The sequence below is a fragment of the Nesoenas mayeri genome (genome assembly GCF_963082525.1).
Source record: "Nesoenas mayeri genome assembly, chromosome: Z".
Classification (NCBI taxonomy): Eukaryota; Metazoa; Chordata; class Aves; order Columbiformes; family Columbidae; genus Nesoenas; species Nesoenas mayeri.
The window spans coordinates 70,375,075-70,393,767 of record NC_137542.1 but is presented as its reverse complement, the minus strand read 5'-3'; the positions used below and the strand labels follow the sequence as shown (position 1 = coordinate 70,393,767).

General features: G+C 40.6%; 1 protein-coding gene across 20 annotated transcripts in view; it reads left to right on the top strand.

Annotated features, from left to right (window-relative positions):
• Positions 1 to 18,693, top strand: part of CELF4 (CUGBP Elav-like family member 4) — a gene marked incomplete at both ends in the record, with an annotated part of 683,534 nt that overhangs the window by 381,105 nt on the left and 283,736 nt on the right. For 14 of the 20 annotated variants that reach the window (XM_080362012.1, XM_080362002.1, XM_080362013.1 and 11 more), the window contains one exon: positions 18,486 to 18,534. In XM_080362012.1, the coding sequence (XP_080218138.1) occupies positions 18,486 to 18,534 (49 nt within the window). Of the gene's footprint in view, positions 1 to 18,485; positions 18,538 to 18,693 lie in introns of all 20 variants that reach the window. The other 6 variants (XM_080362005.1, XM_080362015.1, XM_080362006.1 and 3 more) reach the window with 1 other exon arrangement.

The following is an 18,693-nucleotide window of genomic DNA, read 5'->3' as shown; positions in this document are numbered from 1 at the left end:
CACATCTGCATCAGCCAAACTGTCCAAAAAGGTTTGGGTTGGGTTACTCTTCAGCTGCAATGGAAGCCAGGGTTCTACTGTGAGAGGTAGGACCACACTTACGAAGGGTTTTGACCATACTTAAGTCTACCCCTGCTTTGCCATATAGGTCAGTCTGCAGAACAGCATGAATCATAAAAGATGTAGCTGCTTCAGATAACCAAGTGTATGGCAGCTGTTTAAACGTCCCAGCTTGCACAGCTTCAGTCTTGCATTGAATCCCTCCTCTACATGCCCGTAGCTGAGCTGCCTACTCCATGCCCTGCAGCAACACCAGCCCAGACCTTCCCTTCATCTCACTGCTACTACTCTGTGACCACCAAGAACCAGCGGGGGTAAACATTGAGTGGAAGAGACTATTTTATACATGGTCACAATCCTGATTTGACCACAAAACAACTGGGAGAGCCTATCAGCAGTGTGAAAGGGCCTCTTTGGGATGGGCAGGGCTTTTTCAAGGAGCTAGGAAACTGTATTTCAGGATGCTTTCACTCTGCTGACCTTCACTTTAGAATGAGAAACAAACCTTCCACCTCCACCACTAGATGCACCAAATCTTGGATCAATCTACATGAGCATGTAGATTTTACAACGTTTGAGAAGAAGCGACCTTTAAAGAGAAATAGGTTCTCAGCTTTTGCTGTCGCAGTGCTGGCATTTCACTGAAATAAAAGCCTTTATTTCAGCTGCTGCTTTGGTATCTGAAACTGTCTTGTTCTGTAACCACCTGTCCCCCACAATTCGTAAAAGCACACTGAATATATGCATTAAGCAAGTTCTACACCCAGAAACACACACACACAGAAGTCAAGTCAAGCTATTCTGTAGCCCAGTTTTACAGGAGGGTGAAATGAAACTTTACTCAACTTTGTCTGGCATGATAATAGTAAACCCAAGAAAGGCATCCAAGAGTCTTAATTTCTATCTTATGCTGCACAGAGTTGTTCTGCATTAACAACATTTCTCTTTTTGACTCTTTTTCCTGACACTGAAAATAGTGGACAGTTTCTCAGCTGATGGGTACTGCTTCCTTTTACTTGGGTAACTAATGACAGCAGTTGAGGAGGAAGGGGGGTGTTGGTAGAAGGAAGTTAATTAATTTCAGGGTTTTTAATCTCTTTTCTTTTGTACCAAACCATAAAACAAAAATTCTTTGGGAGCCAGAACATGTACCTCCAGTAATCGAAAGAGACGCAAGGATCTGACTAATAGATATTACGTTCCATTATATGGTCTTGAAGTCAATAAACATTAGGTTACCTTCATGCAGTGAAAAAAGACCAGATTTATTAAAAAATCTTATCTGGAGGGTTTGCATTTCAATAGGATGTGAATTTGCATATTTTAACAATAACCTCCCATCATTCTGTCTGATCTGTGCTCAGTTGGCCATACAGATCACTTTATCTTGAATAGATTATCACCGGTTTAATAAACCCTTCATAATATGCAGGTATAACAATGGTACTTCATTGGATAAAGGAGGTATTAAAGTTCTTTTTCTGGAAATAGGGGTGGCCCAGCTAGTGATTAACTTTATACCTCTGTACATCCCTGTGCTGAATACACGATTGAAGGAGAGTATTCCCATTATTCACATTCAAAACAGACCAACTCTTCAGAGCTCCTGTTAACTCCTCATTGCCCATGGCAGTTGTACAGAACTGGGAGTCAGCAAAGCCAAGGCTGCCAGGGATGTTACCTGGAGCAGCGGCCACTGCCTGAGATGTCAGGAAAAGGTGACACTTTTCCCCCAAGCTGAGTCCCTCTCTATGTACAGAGAGTGATAGGTTCTGAGCTGTTTAACAAAGAAGGCACCCTCCCAGTGCCAGATGGAAGTAGGGTCAATGCACTACCAAGCAAAGACCTAAAAGGGCTTCTAGGCAGATAGCTTAGTTGCCCCATTTTCAATGAAAAAGCAGAATAATTCTTCCATGTCTCCCCTTCCAGGCTTTAACTGATTTTCTGCTTCCTATTTCCACACAGAAGCTCATTTTGCACTGCTTGCCCTTTACACGAGACGAGTCCATCCCATAACTCCTGCATCCTGTCTTGTCATGTCAAAATATTTGGTTGGAAGCCACACGTTCAGACCCTCCGCAGGAGCAAAACAAGTCACTCCCAAATCACAGAGATGTCTTTGCCTCTTGCAGTCTCAACTGGGACAAACTCTCATATACACATGACTGCTGTTTGAGGCTTCTGACCACTTTCTCATGAGACATAGGACACAGCCTTAGTGCCAGTGCAGTAGTGACATGGGCAAATACAATTTTCATCTTGTACTGCAATTTTTGAGTTCTTCAGTTTTCTTTCTTTATTGATATTTATACCCTGATTTGGAGGAAAAAAAAAAAAAAAAAAAGAAAAGTAAAGAAAAGAAAAGAAAAAAAGAAAAAATCATGATGTTCTTCTCCTTTTGGATACCCAATACAGCAGGCAGCTGTGAGGATTAACTGTCCAAGTACAAAGCCTGGACAACATGCAGACTAGTGTGACATCAAGCCCGAGCTTGTAGACCTTAATGAGACATAACACTCCCTCAGGACCAGCTCTGTGGTCATGCAGCCCTGGGATCTGTGCTGTCTCACATCTGACCAGCTGGGAGCACAGGAATAATGAATTTTGAGGCTGAATATGCACGCATGCATGGGAGAGAGTATGTCACACACACATTCCCTAAGATACTCTTGAGAGCAACTAGAACTTTTCACACTCTTTCCCTCCTCTGATTTCTTTTTCTCTGCTCAAGCTGTGCTCTTGCTTGCTTTTCCAAAGCTCCCATCGTGAGCTTTTTGCTTCTCAAGAGCCGACATGCTGGTGTGCTGCCTGACAGTAGGAGCACAGCAAGGCTAGTGAATAATTGAAAGTTATTGACCTATAATAACCTGGCATTATTGACCATAAATTATTTAGTTAAAGCACACTCACACACCCACACACACCATCTCACGTGAAGGAGATGAATTTTGAATTCCCTTTGTATAACAGTGGCTCAATGGAGCTTGTCACAGGGGGGAGAGGGGCATTTTGCCCCAGCATGAAATCAATGCTAATCAAAACAACATTTCTGATGATGTTCTAATAGCATTCTTGTGGGTAATGAGCACAGCACCTGGAGCCACAAGGAAATTGTTCTGAGTCTTCACTCACAAAACTTTCCTGAACATCAGCAAACTTCACAGATTTTAAGGCTGAGAAAGACAATTTTCATCAAGTAGCCCAACTGATGCTGTAAGGTAGACCAGAAACTAACAAATACCAGGACCAATAACCTGTAATCTAACTGGAGCACAACATTTAAGGAGTAGAAAAAACATCCAGTTTTGATGTCAGACTTCCCACTCTCCTATTATTTTTCATTTCTGCTGAGCCAGCTCTTCCACCCCAAAGTGGAAGCGCTGACATCAGCTTCTTTGAAGCCACAAAATGCTGGTTGCCATGCTGGAAAGCCTGCTCAGGGCTTATGTCTGGCTTCAGGTCCCCATCATCTGGTTGGATCTGTGGGGCCAGGCATCTCCATCTCCACATGAAACCCCACCAGCTTCCCGTGTCTGAACAGAGCCCTGTAGAAATGCAGATGTCTGGGCTGCTGAGCTTGGCTGGGTCAGACAAAGATGTGAGCAAGTAACTGTTTAATTGGGACAGATTGCCGAATGAGATATAATCCCAGCCACTAGCACAACTGCCATATGCCTTCCTAAACTGGCTGTTTATGTCAGGATCTGAATTTTGTGGCTGGCTCCTATTATGGAAAGTTTCTGCCCAGTTTTCAACAGATGAAACTTTGCAGCTTGGATGCGTTCCTGATTATCTATCAGTGTTCAACAAACAGCCATGAAAGCTTCTTATTATTTTGTGGGTGCTGCACTTTATATACAAAATAGTCAGGCTAGCTGTATCTGGCTTACTTCATTTTTTGGGGTCAGTTGAACAAAATAAAAGATCACTTTGGTTTCAAATTTACCTGATTTGGAGAGATGATGCAAGAACAAAACTTTTAACTTCCAGTGGTACGGACCTATAGCACAGAAGCAGCTCTGAATTAATATTTACAACATAGAAAAACATCAATATTGAAGGATTAATTTCCTTGATTTTCCAGGTTCACAGTAGATTTTTCCTACTAATTCCAGCAGGCAGTGGAAGAACCTGGAGCTGCTCTTGCAGTCCAGAATCACAGCAGACAGGCAATCACTGGAGTCAAAGGTGCAATACAGCCTGTGTAGTGAAGTAACTAACTTCTGAGTACATTTTAAGTACCTAATGAAGCAGGCCTCCCGAAGTAAATCCTTAATTTCTCCATCTAGGAAATTGGGTCTGCATAATTTAGTTGGCTAAATTTAGGCAGCTAAGAGCTCCCTCTGGAGGTCTCCAAGCATTCAGTTTCTCTGCGTGGGCAAGGCCAGGTGCTTACTTAAGGAAGGCACTTCATGAGATATCTGTGATTTAAGTACAAGCTAAGCCTTTTCTTTAAGCAAATAGGACCTCTCTCAAAACTTCTGATTTTCCTTCCAGTATAAGAGCTAAACTAGGGGGTAAGGCCAGCTGGAAAAACATAATTGACTTTCTCTCTAAAGTCAGGCAAGGGGCATGACAACTTAGGATATAACTTCATTGTCTCTAAAAAAATCACTGGGAGCAGTGAGAGAAGCTCAGTGTCTCATCTGTTATGTGCACATCATTGCTTAAATGTGCATACTCCTGAGACCAGCCCAAAATATCTGACTACAGCGGTACATGACACTGATGTCCAAGATGGCTTCCAGATCTGTCCTTCCTTCCTCTCTGTATAATTGACTATTATAGTGGCATTATCTGATATCTTGATACCTTGGATTTATGAAGCCTCTAACAAATATAAATTCCCCTTTGCACACACCCCATTTAATCAAAACCTTGCTGGTTTAAGCAGTCTTTTTTATTAAATTACCAACCCATGAAGCCATTAACTCGATTAGAAGCAGCAGTTTTGTAGTCTTGAACAACCAAGGGGTACTACTGAAACAGTATACGTTATGCAGAGTATGGCACATTATAATAACACTGAGAGCTTATATAGCATTTTAGAACTTTACAGTTTTGTAGGACTAATATTTAATTAATCCTCACAATTGGCCCTGAAGGTAAAGATTACTGTCTAACCCCTTTTTCCATGGAGGAAACTGACTGGGAAAGAAGATGATAGGTAATAGACTTCGTAAAAGACTTCAAGGCCATATTTTTCCACACTCTGCATTCACTGTAAGTAGACTTCAGACTTTCCAAATTGATCCTTTCCTTCTGAGAAAAACAACATCAAGTGAATGTTATCTCCCTTTGCTGTCTCGGTATTGTAATGTGTAATGGGCTGACTTAATCTTAAAACATTTATTCCTTTTTGGGCGTGGGAGGAACAGTGAGGAAGACTCCAAAGGGGCATAGAAAACTTGCAGGAGTAGGTTACACCCATTACACAAAAGCAGATTTGGTAACCGCCTTTACGATTTACTGTGGTTGTCTTGTGCTTCTGAGGGCTTTTGGAAATAAAATAGGCATGTTTTTTCATTCATTGCCATCATTTTCCAAAACTGTGTTAGCCTAAGAAATTTTACTTAGAAACACCCATAAGTCCACCTGTGTCACTTCACTTATGTGATCTGACAGCAGATAACAAAGATGCTCACAGAAGCTCAACTAGACCTGGGTCTCATCATCCTTCATGAAGAGACTGTAAGAATGAAAGGGCTCGGCTGGGAAAAGTCATTGTATATAGGGCACAAGAATTATGGTTAGAAGTATCTTGTTAACAAAGTAAATTGCAAAGATCTTCTTGAAAAACAATATCCAACTCTAAAACAGATATGTTGATCTCGAATGATTTTTACCACAAGGTATTATATTTCCTTGCTAAGTAAGCTAAATTAAGTGCCAAGTCCATCACACAGAAATAACAGTGAGCTTCTGACAATAAGAGCAGATCCTAAAAGTAAGGATTTTGCCTAAAGATTTATGTATGTATATTTTAATTCTATAAAATGAGTCAAAATATTTTTTTCTTTCATTTTCAGCAGAAAAAGTTTTTTGGGACAGTGTTATGTCTTTTTACTAGGTTTGGAAAAGCAAATAATGCAGAAGTAGACACAATGAATAAGGAACACAAACTGGATTTGATTTCAATTTGAAAAAGAAAGTGGCAGATTTATGATCAATATCTGTTTTCAGCAAAGCACAGAGAGGAAAGAAACAGCTTAAAAGAGTGAAAAGCAAATAATGCTTCTAGTAATTAACATTGCCTATTGTAAAGATGTATCAACCATAAATTATCTCAAGCAATCATGCATGATATGATAATACAAATAAAAAGATTTATTTTTTTCACATGTTCATTTTCTTTGAGCCATATTCTAAGCATTAAGAATTTTATTTTGGAATTAAAATTCTCTTTAAAAAGTTTTTCGGGTCCAGAAGTTGATTTTAAGGAAAGTACTGTATGTCAGGACACTGATGCTAAACCATCAAAAGCTAGAAATATTGGCAGTACTTGTAAGCAGGCCTAGATCAGCATCATCTTTAAATACAGAGAGGTGTGCATTATACTCTCAGTCAAAGAATCAATGAGTAGTTTATTTAAAGTCGATGGTCAAACAAAAAACAACAAAGTTTGTTCTCAGTGGTCATGGTCCAATTTATTTAATTTCATATTTACACCACGTAGCACCCAATTCATACTGCAGAGAAAGTGCAATATGGCCCAAATTTTCAAATATGCTTAGCACCCAGTGAACTAAAATGCTTTAATTATCTGTCTGTGTCTTTGAGAACATCCTGAGTTTGATGCAGAAGTTTCCTTAAGTATTGCTATTACTTGCTCAGTTTCCATCTCTGTGTTTTTTTATATGCCCAGCATCACATCTTCGAAATATTTCTCTGCTGTGATTTTGGAAGGATGCTGCTAGAAAGCAGCAAGACTTGCTCTGCTCCAGAGCAGTTCAAACATGTCAATGCTGCATGGGCTTGCTACTCTTCTACACAGAAGACTCAGTCCCCAGGAGTTCAGAAACATATTGTAAAAAGGTTAATGGCTAAAACCACCAGAAAGTTTATAGCTGAACTTCTAGTCACTCTGAACAAGGCTCCATCTTTAATCAAGTGCTACAGCACAAGAAGAGGAAGGAGGGAGGAAAATGCACATGAATGAGTGTTTTTGTTCTCAGTGAGGCTGCTCTGGTTTGCCTCTTCCAACCTTATCCAAGCTGCACAGGCTATGAAAGCAAGCGAGCGGTTCAAGCTCGCAAGCAATCAAAAAGCAAATGAGGGTGAGGAGGAAGGGAGTAAATAACTTGGAGCTATCAGCTGTGATGCCAGAGGTGGCATGCTGCTTCTGGCCACTAACAGATGTGGACAGGTGAACCTTTACACCAAATCAATCATCATATTTATTCTAATTGTATCGTAATAGTCCCCCAGGAGCTCAGTTCAAATGAGCTTGACATTATTAAAATTTTAATGCCCAGTTTTCATAGCTGAATGAATATTTAAAGGGTATGTCCCAAGCTTAAGTTATGATGATGAAGAAATTAATGGAATGTCTTGTTTAATGCTTTGGTACATGTTGATGCAAAAAAAAAAAAAAAAAAGTGATTGTTCAGGAAGGAAAAGAAAGAAAGGCAATGTTTAGGCATAATTAGAAGAGGAAAGTATCAGACATTGCTCTTGTTGGATAGCTCTCAGTGGAGAGGAAATATTTATCATTTGGGAGGGAGGAAACCAAGGTGCAGTCAGAGAAAACAGAAGCAGCAGCCTCACATGAATGACAGATCAAAACCAAATAGAATCACGGAATCCTAGGATGTCTGGGAGTCTCCAGCGACATCTCTACATGGTAGAATGAGACTACCAGCTTATGCTGACTGCAACAGACACAGAAAATCACCTTTGTTATCCAACCGGGGTGTTTGTTTATTGTAAGTACCCAGATCAACTTTGAAGGATGGCATAATTAATCAGTGATACTCATCAGTCTTGTAATTATGTTATAGATAATTGTCAAAACGCAGGACCAGATGATACCAGTTATATATAGATGGGCATGAGTGGGGCCTTTGCACTGATGGGCCCGATTCTGTACAGGCTCAAACCAGCAGAGGGATCCTCTGAGGATCTGGAATCTGGAAAGATTGTGGGGTTTGTTTTTGTTTTTTAAACCTTCTGTGCTTTTCCCAATTCAGTAAATACTTGGAAAGCTAAAGATTTTTGTTTTCTCCTCATTTTGAACACTGTACTAATATTCCCAAGATTCCTGCTTGTGCTTATTCATTTGTTGTTAAGAACAGAGGACTAATTTGCGTGGCTGGATAGGTCTAAAATTCCCCCTAATATGCATTTCCTAGCTGTGAAAGAGGACTGAAGAAAAAGTTAATTCTCTAAGTCCTCTCACAGAGGATTTTCTTTACAGGGGCACTGCCAAGATTAAGATAATCTTATTCTTTCCCTGACTCTTTCCTTTTCTGTTTGTTTGGTTGGGTAGTTTTTGTTTTGTTTGCTTGTTTCTTTTTGGTTTAAAACAAAAAAAAAATAAAAAAATTCCTTTTGACATCTCCTTCAGGAGCTGCAGCCTTGATCCAGTGTATAGCTAAGGGGCTTATCTTTAGGCAAGGTTTTCACACATCTAATTTGAGGTGTTATTTCAAATCAGTTTAGACAAACCAATGGAGAAGGTAGAATGGCTGCTGTTTGGCGTTTTGTTTTGTTTTGTTCTGTTCTGTACTGTTCTGTTCTGTTCTGTTTTTTCCTGCTCTAACAGGGCTTATTTCTTCTTGTCTTAAAATAATTAGACTATATTTGTTTATTAGTGAAACGGAAAATAGAGCACAACCATACCACTTTTATCATGATAGGGAAATGCCCTGAGATGGAAGCCCCTGTGCTTCAGAAATGCCACAGCATCCTACTCTGATTAGGTTCAGGTCTGGTCCTCCTGAGGTGCAGGACTGAGGTAAGGGAGTGTTCTCTGTTATCCTGCAGCATATCCTTACCCCACAGATGACCTTAACCCCTGGTAGAATGGATATTAGGGTGGGAGGAAGAGAGTGAACACGTCACCCTTGAAAGCAGGACCAGTGTTGGGGCAAAATCACTTTCTGCCTCACAGTGGAGCTAACCCAGTACCAAGGAAAACATTGCTTGCAACCTTAACCCTGAAATAGCCTCTTCCAGTTCCTGAGGAGGTTATGCTTTAATTCAGGCCCTGAGGCTACCTACACATTTGTATTAGTGAGAGAGCCTTTATTTCATGTTTCTGGCAGTAAGTGAAAGCAGCTAGTTAATTTACACTGCTTAGTTGTTTGTTAAATGGCAGTGCTGTGGAAAGCATTTCTCCATGGGCAAAAGGGTTGGCTGTGGTTCTTATCTTTGTGGCCAGATATACAAAGCCACAAGCACAGAAGGTCTAATCTTCTTGGATGGATGGTGGCCAAGCTCCTTTTGCACTCAAAGCACTGAAGTCAATGGGATCTTGGCCTTGCCTAAAGTCTGCAGAGTCAAGCCAAGCAACCATTAGTGGCAAAGGCAGCATTTGGGTCTTGCTTCAGAAGAAGAGATAAAGCTTAGAGAGGGAAGAGCACAGCAGGGAAGTGCCAACAGCCAGAGGTCTTGGGCTCAGGATATGGAAAAGATGACAACAGATGTTCATCTCTAAGTGAGGGGCAGGGGTTATGTCTATAATGCCTGGAGTAGTACATCTGTCTCTTTGGCCTGCTCACCTGACCTGCTCATATCCATGTTGAAGAAGCCTCTGGCCTCTGTGAAGCGTGCCCAACACGCACGAAATCATGACATTTCCCATATGCAGAGAGCACCCTACCTTCCCCCTTATCTGCAATTCCTCACCAAGGCAGCTCCCAAGCACACTCCAAACTGTGCTTCTGCCTGGATGGGCATCAGCTGTGGGCAGTGCTGGGCAACCTCAGAGCATCCAACACAGAGATCATCTGTGAGACAACCTAAATACTAGGTTGCTCTCAGACCTAGGCAGTGCAGACGCAGATAAACATAGAACTGCAAACACCCGAGCTGAGTACACACTGCAAACCTGATCTAGGACCTTTGGCACATGGTCACATCACACATTTAAGTTCTATGTTGTCACCTGGATACAGTTATTCATTAGCGATGCTGTGTAGTTTAATGTTATCATGGTTGTAGTCACATTAACTACCTTCATATGTGTGGATTGTGCTGTTGCTCTGCCCTGAAAGTGTTTGGGATCACAGTATTTAGGCTAAAAGAGAAGGTATTTGCCTTTCACTAAATGCATGCAGAGTTGGCTAATAGAAAATGCCAGTGATAGAGAAGAACTAATTCAGATAAAATGTGTTTTGTGCACATTTTAAAATTGGATGTAAATTATCTTGAAATAAACTCAAGTAGGAAATTAGAAAAGGGTTGAGACTGGGGAAAAGCTTATCCCTACTGATATTAGGGAAGAAGGGAGGAAAGGGCAATAAAAGACTTACTTAGTTTTCTATTAGAATTTGCTGTGTTTATGAGTAGAATATCACATTGTGATTGCTCATGGTAGCAACAGTGAAGTAGATTTAATGAGTAGGCTATCCCTTAAAAACCTATACCTCTGCTGTCAGGATACACAGACAAGTAAACCCTTTCTATACCTTAGCATTACCAGTGGGCTGATCCTGAGATTCTTTACATGCTTGAGTCCAGAGACTTCTCACATATGCAAGAGGTCTGGGACTACAGCCACACTTCCCAGGCTGAAGTCAACATCCACCCAGCCCCCTTCTTTCCCAGCAAAGAAAGGTCAAGTGCACAAACCAGTCAAGATCCATGAGTGCAAACAAATAAACACCCATCTGGATGATAAGGGCACCAGTACCTGGGGCACACTGTGAGTGGGATGGCATAGTCCGGCAGGTGATTATAGACCTATCGAACACCATTTTTACTGTGTGACTAACCAAAGCTTTAAGAGGATCTCCTGCTGTCTCTTTCACATGCAGAGTTGCATGTGAAACAGTACTTCTAAGATACAAATAGTCAAAAAACAAACCTAGTGCTGTCTCTCTTGTTTTGGCTTTGTTATTGCAAACATCCTGTGTGTTGTTCTTCTTATTGTCCTCAACACTATGGAGGACTGAGTTCCCTTTTGCCTCTCCGCACTTTGTTGAATACAACAGGCACCCTGAGGTTGAGCACTACATGCTCACCCTCCCCAACTACAAACCAAAGGATTTGCTGTATGAGAAATGTTCAATTTTGCTATTAATAAGATCAGCAGTTTCCTCAAATTCAGCCCAAACCATTTTGTGGGTAGAAAGTTTTGGATTTGAAGCCATAGGCACATGAACCTGATCTGAACTTAAACCCCATCTAGGTTCATCTATATACACGAGACAAGTGGAAAGATGAATCGATAGTTAGACGGATGGATTATAAGGTATTTTATATGATATATAGAAAATATTCTCAGAGTGCAGAGATGGCCGGTAGCAATCATTCTCAGGGGTAGGCACCAGAGCATTGACTGATTTGTAAAGGTCAGACCCTTCAAGATTTTTTTTTCATATCTCATACATTCCCATTTCAGGTCTTCTCATCTATTTGTGTATGTGTCTATGACATGGATCTCGTCAGGCAGGGAGGAGGGTCGTGGGGAGGAATTGAGAGTCCACTATTCAGATAAGGTTTGGGACAGAGTCATTTCAGATGCAATGCATTACCCATGAGTGCTTCTCACCAGGCAGGCCAATGTGATTTTTTTCACCACACTTTCTAAAACATTTCCTCTCCTTACTCTTTCATTAATCCAACATTGTATCAGTTTGCACTGCCCACACAAAAGTACGCTTAATGTGTAGTCACGCAGCAATTCATGCAACCACAGCACTTACCTCTATTCCCATCGGGGCAGGTTTTACTCTATGCCTTATGGCTGCAATATACAAATAGAGAAGGCTGACTGTGCAACTGACCTATGTAGAAGCAGCTTTCCTGATTCTCTGACACTCACAGAGCTGAGGACCTGGGCCCTGAATTTGCATTTGGTTGGGCTTTTTTTCAGAGAGAGATTGCTTTGGATTCACTCTTATGTCTATCTAGTTAAGATCACCGTAATTCAATCACGTCACTCAGAACCAGATACAGAGTGATTTACTTGAACTTTGCAATTACACACACACAATTCAATTGTAGGTGATTTTCTTGGCCTTTCCAACTTCAACACTAATACACTTTGCATTTCCTTAGGGCTTTCAGTCACTGCAGATTTTGCTCAAAGCTTTAAAAGTTATGACCCACTCCTACAAACACATTCCTGCCAATACCTTTACTCACGTAAATAGCTGTGTTGACTTCAGGGAGATTACTATTATGTATATTGCAGAACCCCAAAAGTTGGCAGAAGTGGTAAAATGAAATTCGTTTTAGTATTTCATGGGGAGATTTTGAACAGAGAAACCTTTTCTGTTGAAGAACTAAGGAGTAGCAATATTTTCTGGAAATTTCAGGACAGTTACTAAACTATTCATCCCCCCAATTAACTTCTGAGGTCTGTCATGAGATCACCAAGAACTACCTGGCATCTTTAGGATATACGTTGTTCTGGGATGGGATTTTCTTCCATGAGGCTAGTCAGCAACTACAGAGATGCAGCAGTGCCCAATAAGCATTTGCTGAGACCTGCTATCTTACACCAGCATCCTATCCTTTGTGATTAGGTCAAAGCAGTATTTTATCATTGGTTTAGAGGGCTGATGTCTGAACAACACCAAACACAAGAGAACATGACTGAGCAAGAAGAGTTTCTTATTTGCCATTATATCTGTGCACATGATTCTGGTACAGAAATGACTTAACTTTTGCTTGTTTATTTAACACCAGAATTTAGGCATATTTTTTTCATCATACACCTTCATGGAACATGAAAATGTCTTTATCTTCATATTACAGAGAGAAAGCTGAGAAAGACACAGATGAGAAAGTTGAGAAAGAAATAGATGTAATGATATGATCAAATTCATCTAGAAGGCCAGTGTAGAGCTGGAAACAGGTCTTGTCAGAGGTTAACACACCTGTTTTCTACACTGTGCCAGACTAGATTTTTGGGAACATCAGGAAACTTGAACAATAGAATACCTTTCCTCACAATTTTTGATAGAAAGCTTTAATCAAATCCTCCTGTCTATTCTCAGGGAGTATTCAAATTTCTTAAGCCATTTAAAGAGGGGTAGAAAAGTTATTATTAAATAGATGATTGCTGTTGTATACTTCCAGTGTCTCATAGATCATACGAGCTTTAGAATCGGGTATTGACTCCTGAAGTGACTTCTTCCTTAAGCACAACCATCAGGTTATCTCCAACACAGGTCTCTTCTGCACTGGACATCATCTTCCTAACCACTGACAGCATTTCTGTGATCTTCAGCAGTCTCCTCCTCTTCTCACTTTTTCTTTCTGTCTCAGATTGTGTTTGAAGCTATCCTACATCATTTAGTTTGTGGTTTGTTTTTTTTTCCTCATTTTTTTCTCCTCCATTTTTTTTTTCTTCTTTTCACATTTGCATTTGTACGTTCTCAAGCCTGGTAGAAACTTAGTCCTGGCTAGAAGCCCCAGGTATATTAATGACTAATGAAAGAGTGAGACAATAAAGGAAAGGGTAGTAGGAATAGCGAGAGAAAGAAAGATGGAGACAGTGAGAAATCAGCTCTCTCTGCTTCGTAGTCTTCTTTCCCAGGTGATCCTTCCACCTGCTCTAAATTAATATCAAAGCCAGAGGGAACAAAAAAAGGTTCGTGGGGGAGAAATCGACAACCTTAGGAAAAAAAAAATCATGATGCAGGAAAGCGTCTGTCCCCTGTCTAATTCCTGCAGTGGCCTGTAGCTGATGGTGCTGAGAAAAATACAGCACCAAGCTCTGACATTTCATTTCTGCAGAGAATTGAAAAAGGGCTTGCTGTAATTCATCGCTTCTTGTAACTCAAACCCTTTTTGACAGCAGTACCTGCGCTGTTTTTTAACAGTGGCACCACGGTGGCTGTAATTGGACATGAAAAATGATGTCGTGTTTCTACTTGCACGGCCAAATTGGGGTGGGGGTAGGTGGGGCAAGTGGCAAGCTGGTGTGAAAGGATGACATCTGGCATTATTTGAATGGGTTGGTTTTAGGCAAAAGGAAGAAAAAGCCAAAATGAAGGGTCTGAAGTGTTACAAGTACGATCATCTTGTCCAAGGTGTGCAAAGGTGATAGTAAATGTGGTTTTCAGCAGAGATGAATGTCCAAAGGATCAAAGGAAAATGAGAAATGTGGTGCAACTGGAGTTCTAAGTCCTTTATCAACCCAAGTGCTTATGAGATTTGTGGAAAAGGACGTGTAACCCCTCTTGCTGACACGGGGCCGATTCCAACTGTAGTGGTACCTAGTGTACACACTTTGTGATTCAGACAGGGAAGCTGAGACACAAACTTTGCTTGAGGCACATTGGGAACACAGTTGTCAATAAAACTCTGGTTTGCCATCCTCTTGCCACCTGTTTGAAAATTAGGTCTGTGATATGTAACCAGAAACATAATTTTTTAGCTCTTGCCTAGGGCACTTTGTGCCTCAACATTGTTGAGCACACCTCTGTTATGGCATTGCTGTTGAGTGAGACACTTCAAAGTGAGTTTGTGTCCGAATGAGACTCTGGATTGTTAATGAGGACAAGTATGTTGTCCTAATTTACAATGGTGTTACGACTATTAGACATTCTGGTACCGTAGTGTCAGGAATCTTTGCAGTTTATACAGAGAATAAAAATTTTTAGTCAGGTCCTTCATGTACGTTGGACTAGATTACCTCCAGAGGTCCCTTCCAAACCCAACCATTTGATGATTCTGTGATTCTCTGCTATGAGGGAGGCTAAAGAGGAGATAAACCCTTACTGGGTTAACTCATGGTGAAACGGTATACTTCTTTCTCTGTGGCAGCCCAACAGGGATAATCTAGAATAAAGAAACGTGATCATATTTCAAAGGAGAGCACAAGGAGCTTCCATGGGCAAAGAAGGACCATTGCAATGGATGGAATTATAGCACATCGTAGAGGAGAGCCTAAGAGAGTCTATTCAGTTCATTTGTCAGTTTGAATTCTGGATCACCATTTCTAGGTCTTTTCCAGTGTTGCCAAAACTCCTTTGAAGACTTCTGGTGATAGAGACAAATAAAACCTCACAGCCACATCTGTAGTTCCTATGATCTCATGTGGATACCAATGGTATTTACTGATTGGTAAATCTTGTTTCTCCTGTCACACTGTCAGAGTCCGCAAAGACTAAACATGCCTGTACCAATACTCCCCCAACCATTATTCGGAAGACTGCAGTTTGGAGTACAAACTTTGATTTCTTGGCGTTAAACCCATGACAATTTCCAGCTGAAGTATAAGAAGAGCACCTGAGCCTCTGAATTCCCTTCTCCCTAAGAAGGCATTTCCTCAAACCAGGGAAGGTACACCTTTCTGCCGTTTCATTTCCCTACTTAGCCCTTTTCTGGTCCCCAGGCCAGCTCCTTGCTCCCATAACGTCTCTGAAAAAAAAAATGTTACATAGATGGAGAGAGGAAACTTAATTACTTTCCTCTCAGTGTTTCTCCCTGTAATTGGTGTCTTTCATGTCAAGATGATCTCAATTTGTATTAGGGGCTCCGTGAAGGCAGCACTTTCTCTTTGGTCTATAAAGAAATTGTCAAGTGTATAAATCATAGTGTACATTAAATTACACTAGCCTTTTACTTATTAATTTCCCCACTTTTTTCTTCCTCTGTTGGACACTCATTCCATCACTTCTTTTTTTTTTTTTCCTTTCTTCTTTCTTGGAGATTGTCTTCTTTTTCTAAAAAAAAAAATAAAAAAAAAAATAAAAAAAAAAATAAATTCAACAACCCAAACCACAAACAAATGTTAGTCTCCTTTCATTTTTGCTAAAGGGTCTGATGATCTCTCCTGCCTTTTGCAAACTGGCCACATTGAACTAAAAAACAACTAAGAAGAATTCTCTCTGTTTTTCCTAAAAGCTGAATCCGAAGCTTACTCAAGCTCAGTGGGGATTTTCACGGCCTTTAGCAGGCTTCGGATCAGCACCTATGTTGGTAGATTTGTGGAGCATTCTGCTTTGCAAGGCTGTGTCCATTTTTAGACTCCAGTCATTGCTTCTGAGGACTGTATGCAGCACACCTCCTATAAATTCCTGGCTACTGTGACTGTTTCTCTTACTGATATCCTGGGATACAGGATCTGCCTATCTTGGACTGAGCACCAGGGACCTCTGACCATGCTCCCTTAGCCACTGGAGTTAGGTTAGCCATTGTGTCCACATGAGGAACCCAGTTTTGTGAGTGTAACTGTGAAATTTAACAGCTCTCAAGTCAGACCAGCCTACTGTAAACACAAACCAGTCTCAGTGGTTGAGCTGCTGGAGGTAGTTAAAGCACAGTAACTGAGTAGTTTGGCTTCATCGTCCTGTGCATGAGAACCAAGTTGAGGTTCATCCCACCTGACTTTAACTGCATAGACTACCTTTATGTTCAGTAGAGAGAAACAGGCACTGCAGAAGATCATTCATCCTTCTCATCTCAGACACCAATTTTAAGAGAGGCTTGAAATGACACTTTTTAGACATTTGGAATTACATGACATAAACTACCCTTCTCACCTGTGTGATGTCAGATCTCTGAATGTAACAGCTGACTGCTCACAGGTGGTTACAGGAGACCTACGGCAGGATGTCCATCCTGCTGCTGCTAAATATATCTCCTCCAGTCCTGCTAGTATCTTGTGATATGTGTGTGACAAGTCTTTACAGTTGCAGAATCAGGGGTTGATACAAGGCTTATCCAGTACCAGATTTCTTTCTGGTTTTAACACTTCAGCCGCATGGAGTTTGTTGGATGATACAGGCATATGAGAGAGCAAGAGTTGCTCAGGAGCCTCTGGAGCCATTGATCCTTTTCTTCCTGAGTTCAAGTCTAACTGTAGTCAGTTTATGGCTAAGTACATTTTCCTCTTGAGACAACAATGCAGCAGGATCTGCTGGGCTCTCCATCATCTTAACCTACTTGTCAGCCAGCTTGATAACTTTTTATTGCTAAATATGTGTGCAAAGCAATTAGAATAAATCTAAATTATTATGAACTACTTTCAGGGAAATTAAAAAAAAAAAAAAAAAAAAAAAAAAGGAAATTAACCAAAAAAAAAAAAGAAGAACTAAAAGAAAGAAAACTAGCAGCTTTGTTGCCCAACTGTGATTAGTGACAAATAAGGGAGGGACAGTATCACCTGAAGGCATCTTGTGACACTCATCAGCCAATTTGTGGTCTGACTTTATCAGAGAAGCAATGTGTTGGGAGATTCCCATTTGCTCCTGATTTTCGGCTCCTTGTGATGCTTGTTTGAACTTGCACTCTCTATAGTTGCAAAATATAAAGGATAATTTTGTTCCAATTGGGGGTAGACACATACAGAAAAATATTTTGACTAATCCATCTGCATAGTGCATGGATTGCTTTAAATGACATGGGACAACAGGTAGGGAAGGGCTTTCAGATAGAAAAAATCTCAGCTGGTTCTGATCCAGTCTGCATCTCCAACTATTAATGGGAGGAGTGTATTCTATCCCTGCTCATCAGACAACCACATCATGATAGGCACCACCAGTGAAGATGATAATGGGCATCTGTTGTCCTCTCTCCTGAGGGTGAGCAAATCCAGGAGTACTGATAGTCTTTGTTCAGAGAAAGAGAAGTTGGAGAACAGAAATCCTAGTCACAGTGTAAAGACAATGTTTTCATATTTGCTTATATTCTGATGTGAAAAGATACTAGAAAAAGCAATAGAAGAAGAGGTTTTGACTCATTTTCTATCCAGTGCCGCAAAAAAACCTCTCAATAGCCAGCATTCCTCTACCATGTGGACAAACCATATCTAAATCCCATTCCATATGTATGAAATAAAGTCTGCTATGTTACAGGTAACTGTCCTACTGAGCTGACAGTGGAGGTGGAATTCAGTTTTCCATTCTCTTTTCATCGTGTCAATCTCAAGGAATCTTTGCAATTAAAGTTTCACTTATTCTGAGCATTTCTGCTCTGACACAGTAGTGTTTCTTGAGGAAACTATTAGAAATTTAAAAAGTGATGTTTAAAATTTCATGACCTATGTGAAATGAGTCAGATCTCTTTCCCAAAGCGATCCAACAGAGCACCTGTGAGGTAAATCGCGTAACACTGATTTACCTCGGACGAAGAAGTAACCTGTGTTTTGCAGTTCTTTGTTTACTGATTGCCTTTTATCCCCTTCCTCGTGAAGCAAATTCTGGTACTAACTATGATGCATGGTTAAAAAACAAAGCAAACCTCTGTATATGAATGTTTGATTCCACCATTAATTATGCATCTCTCTTTGGTTTTTCTTACAGATGAATAGACCGATCCAGGTGAAACCAGCGGACAGCGAAAGCCGAGGAGGTAGTTGACTGCATTGCTTTCAGCCACAGTGCTAAGTATAATTGTTGTCTCTGGCTTCTCTCAGGCAATGTGCTGATCAATTAGTAACGTAATCACTGCCAAAGAAATTCCCTCTGCAGCAAAGATTCTCTTTATTAAATCTCCTTTACTTCGTCTCGC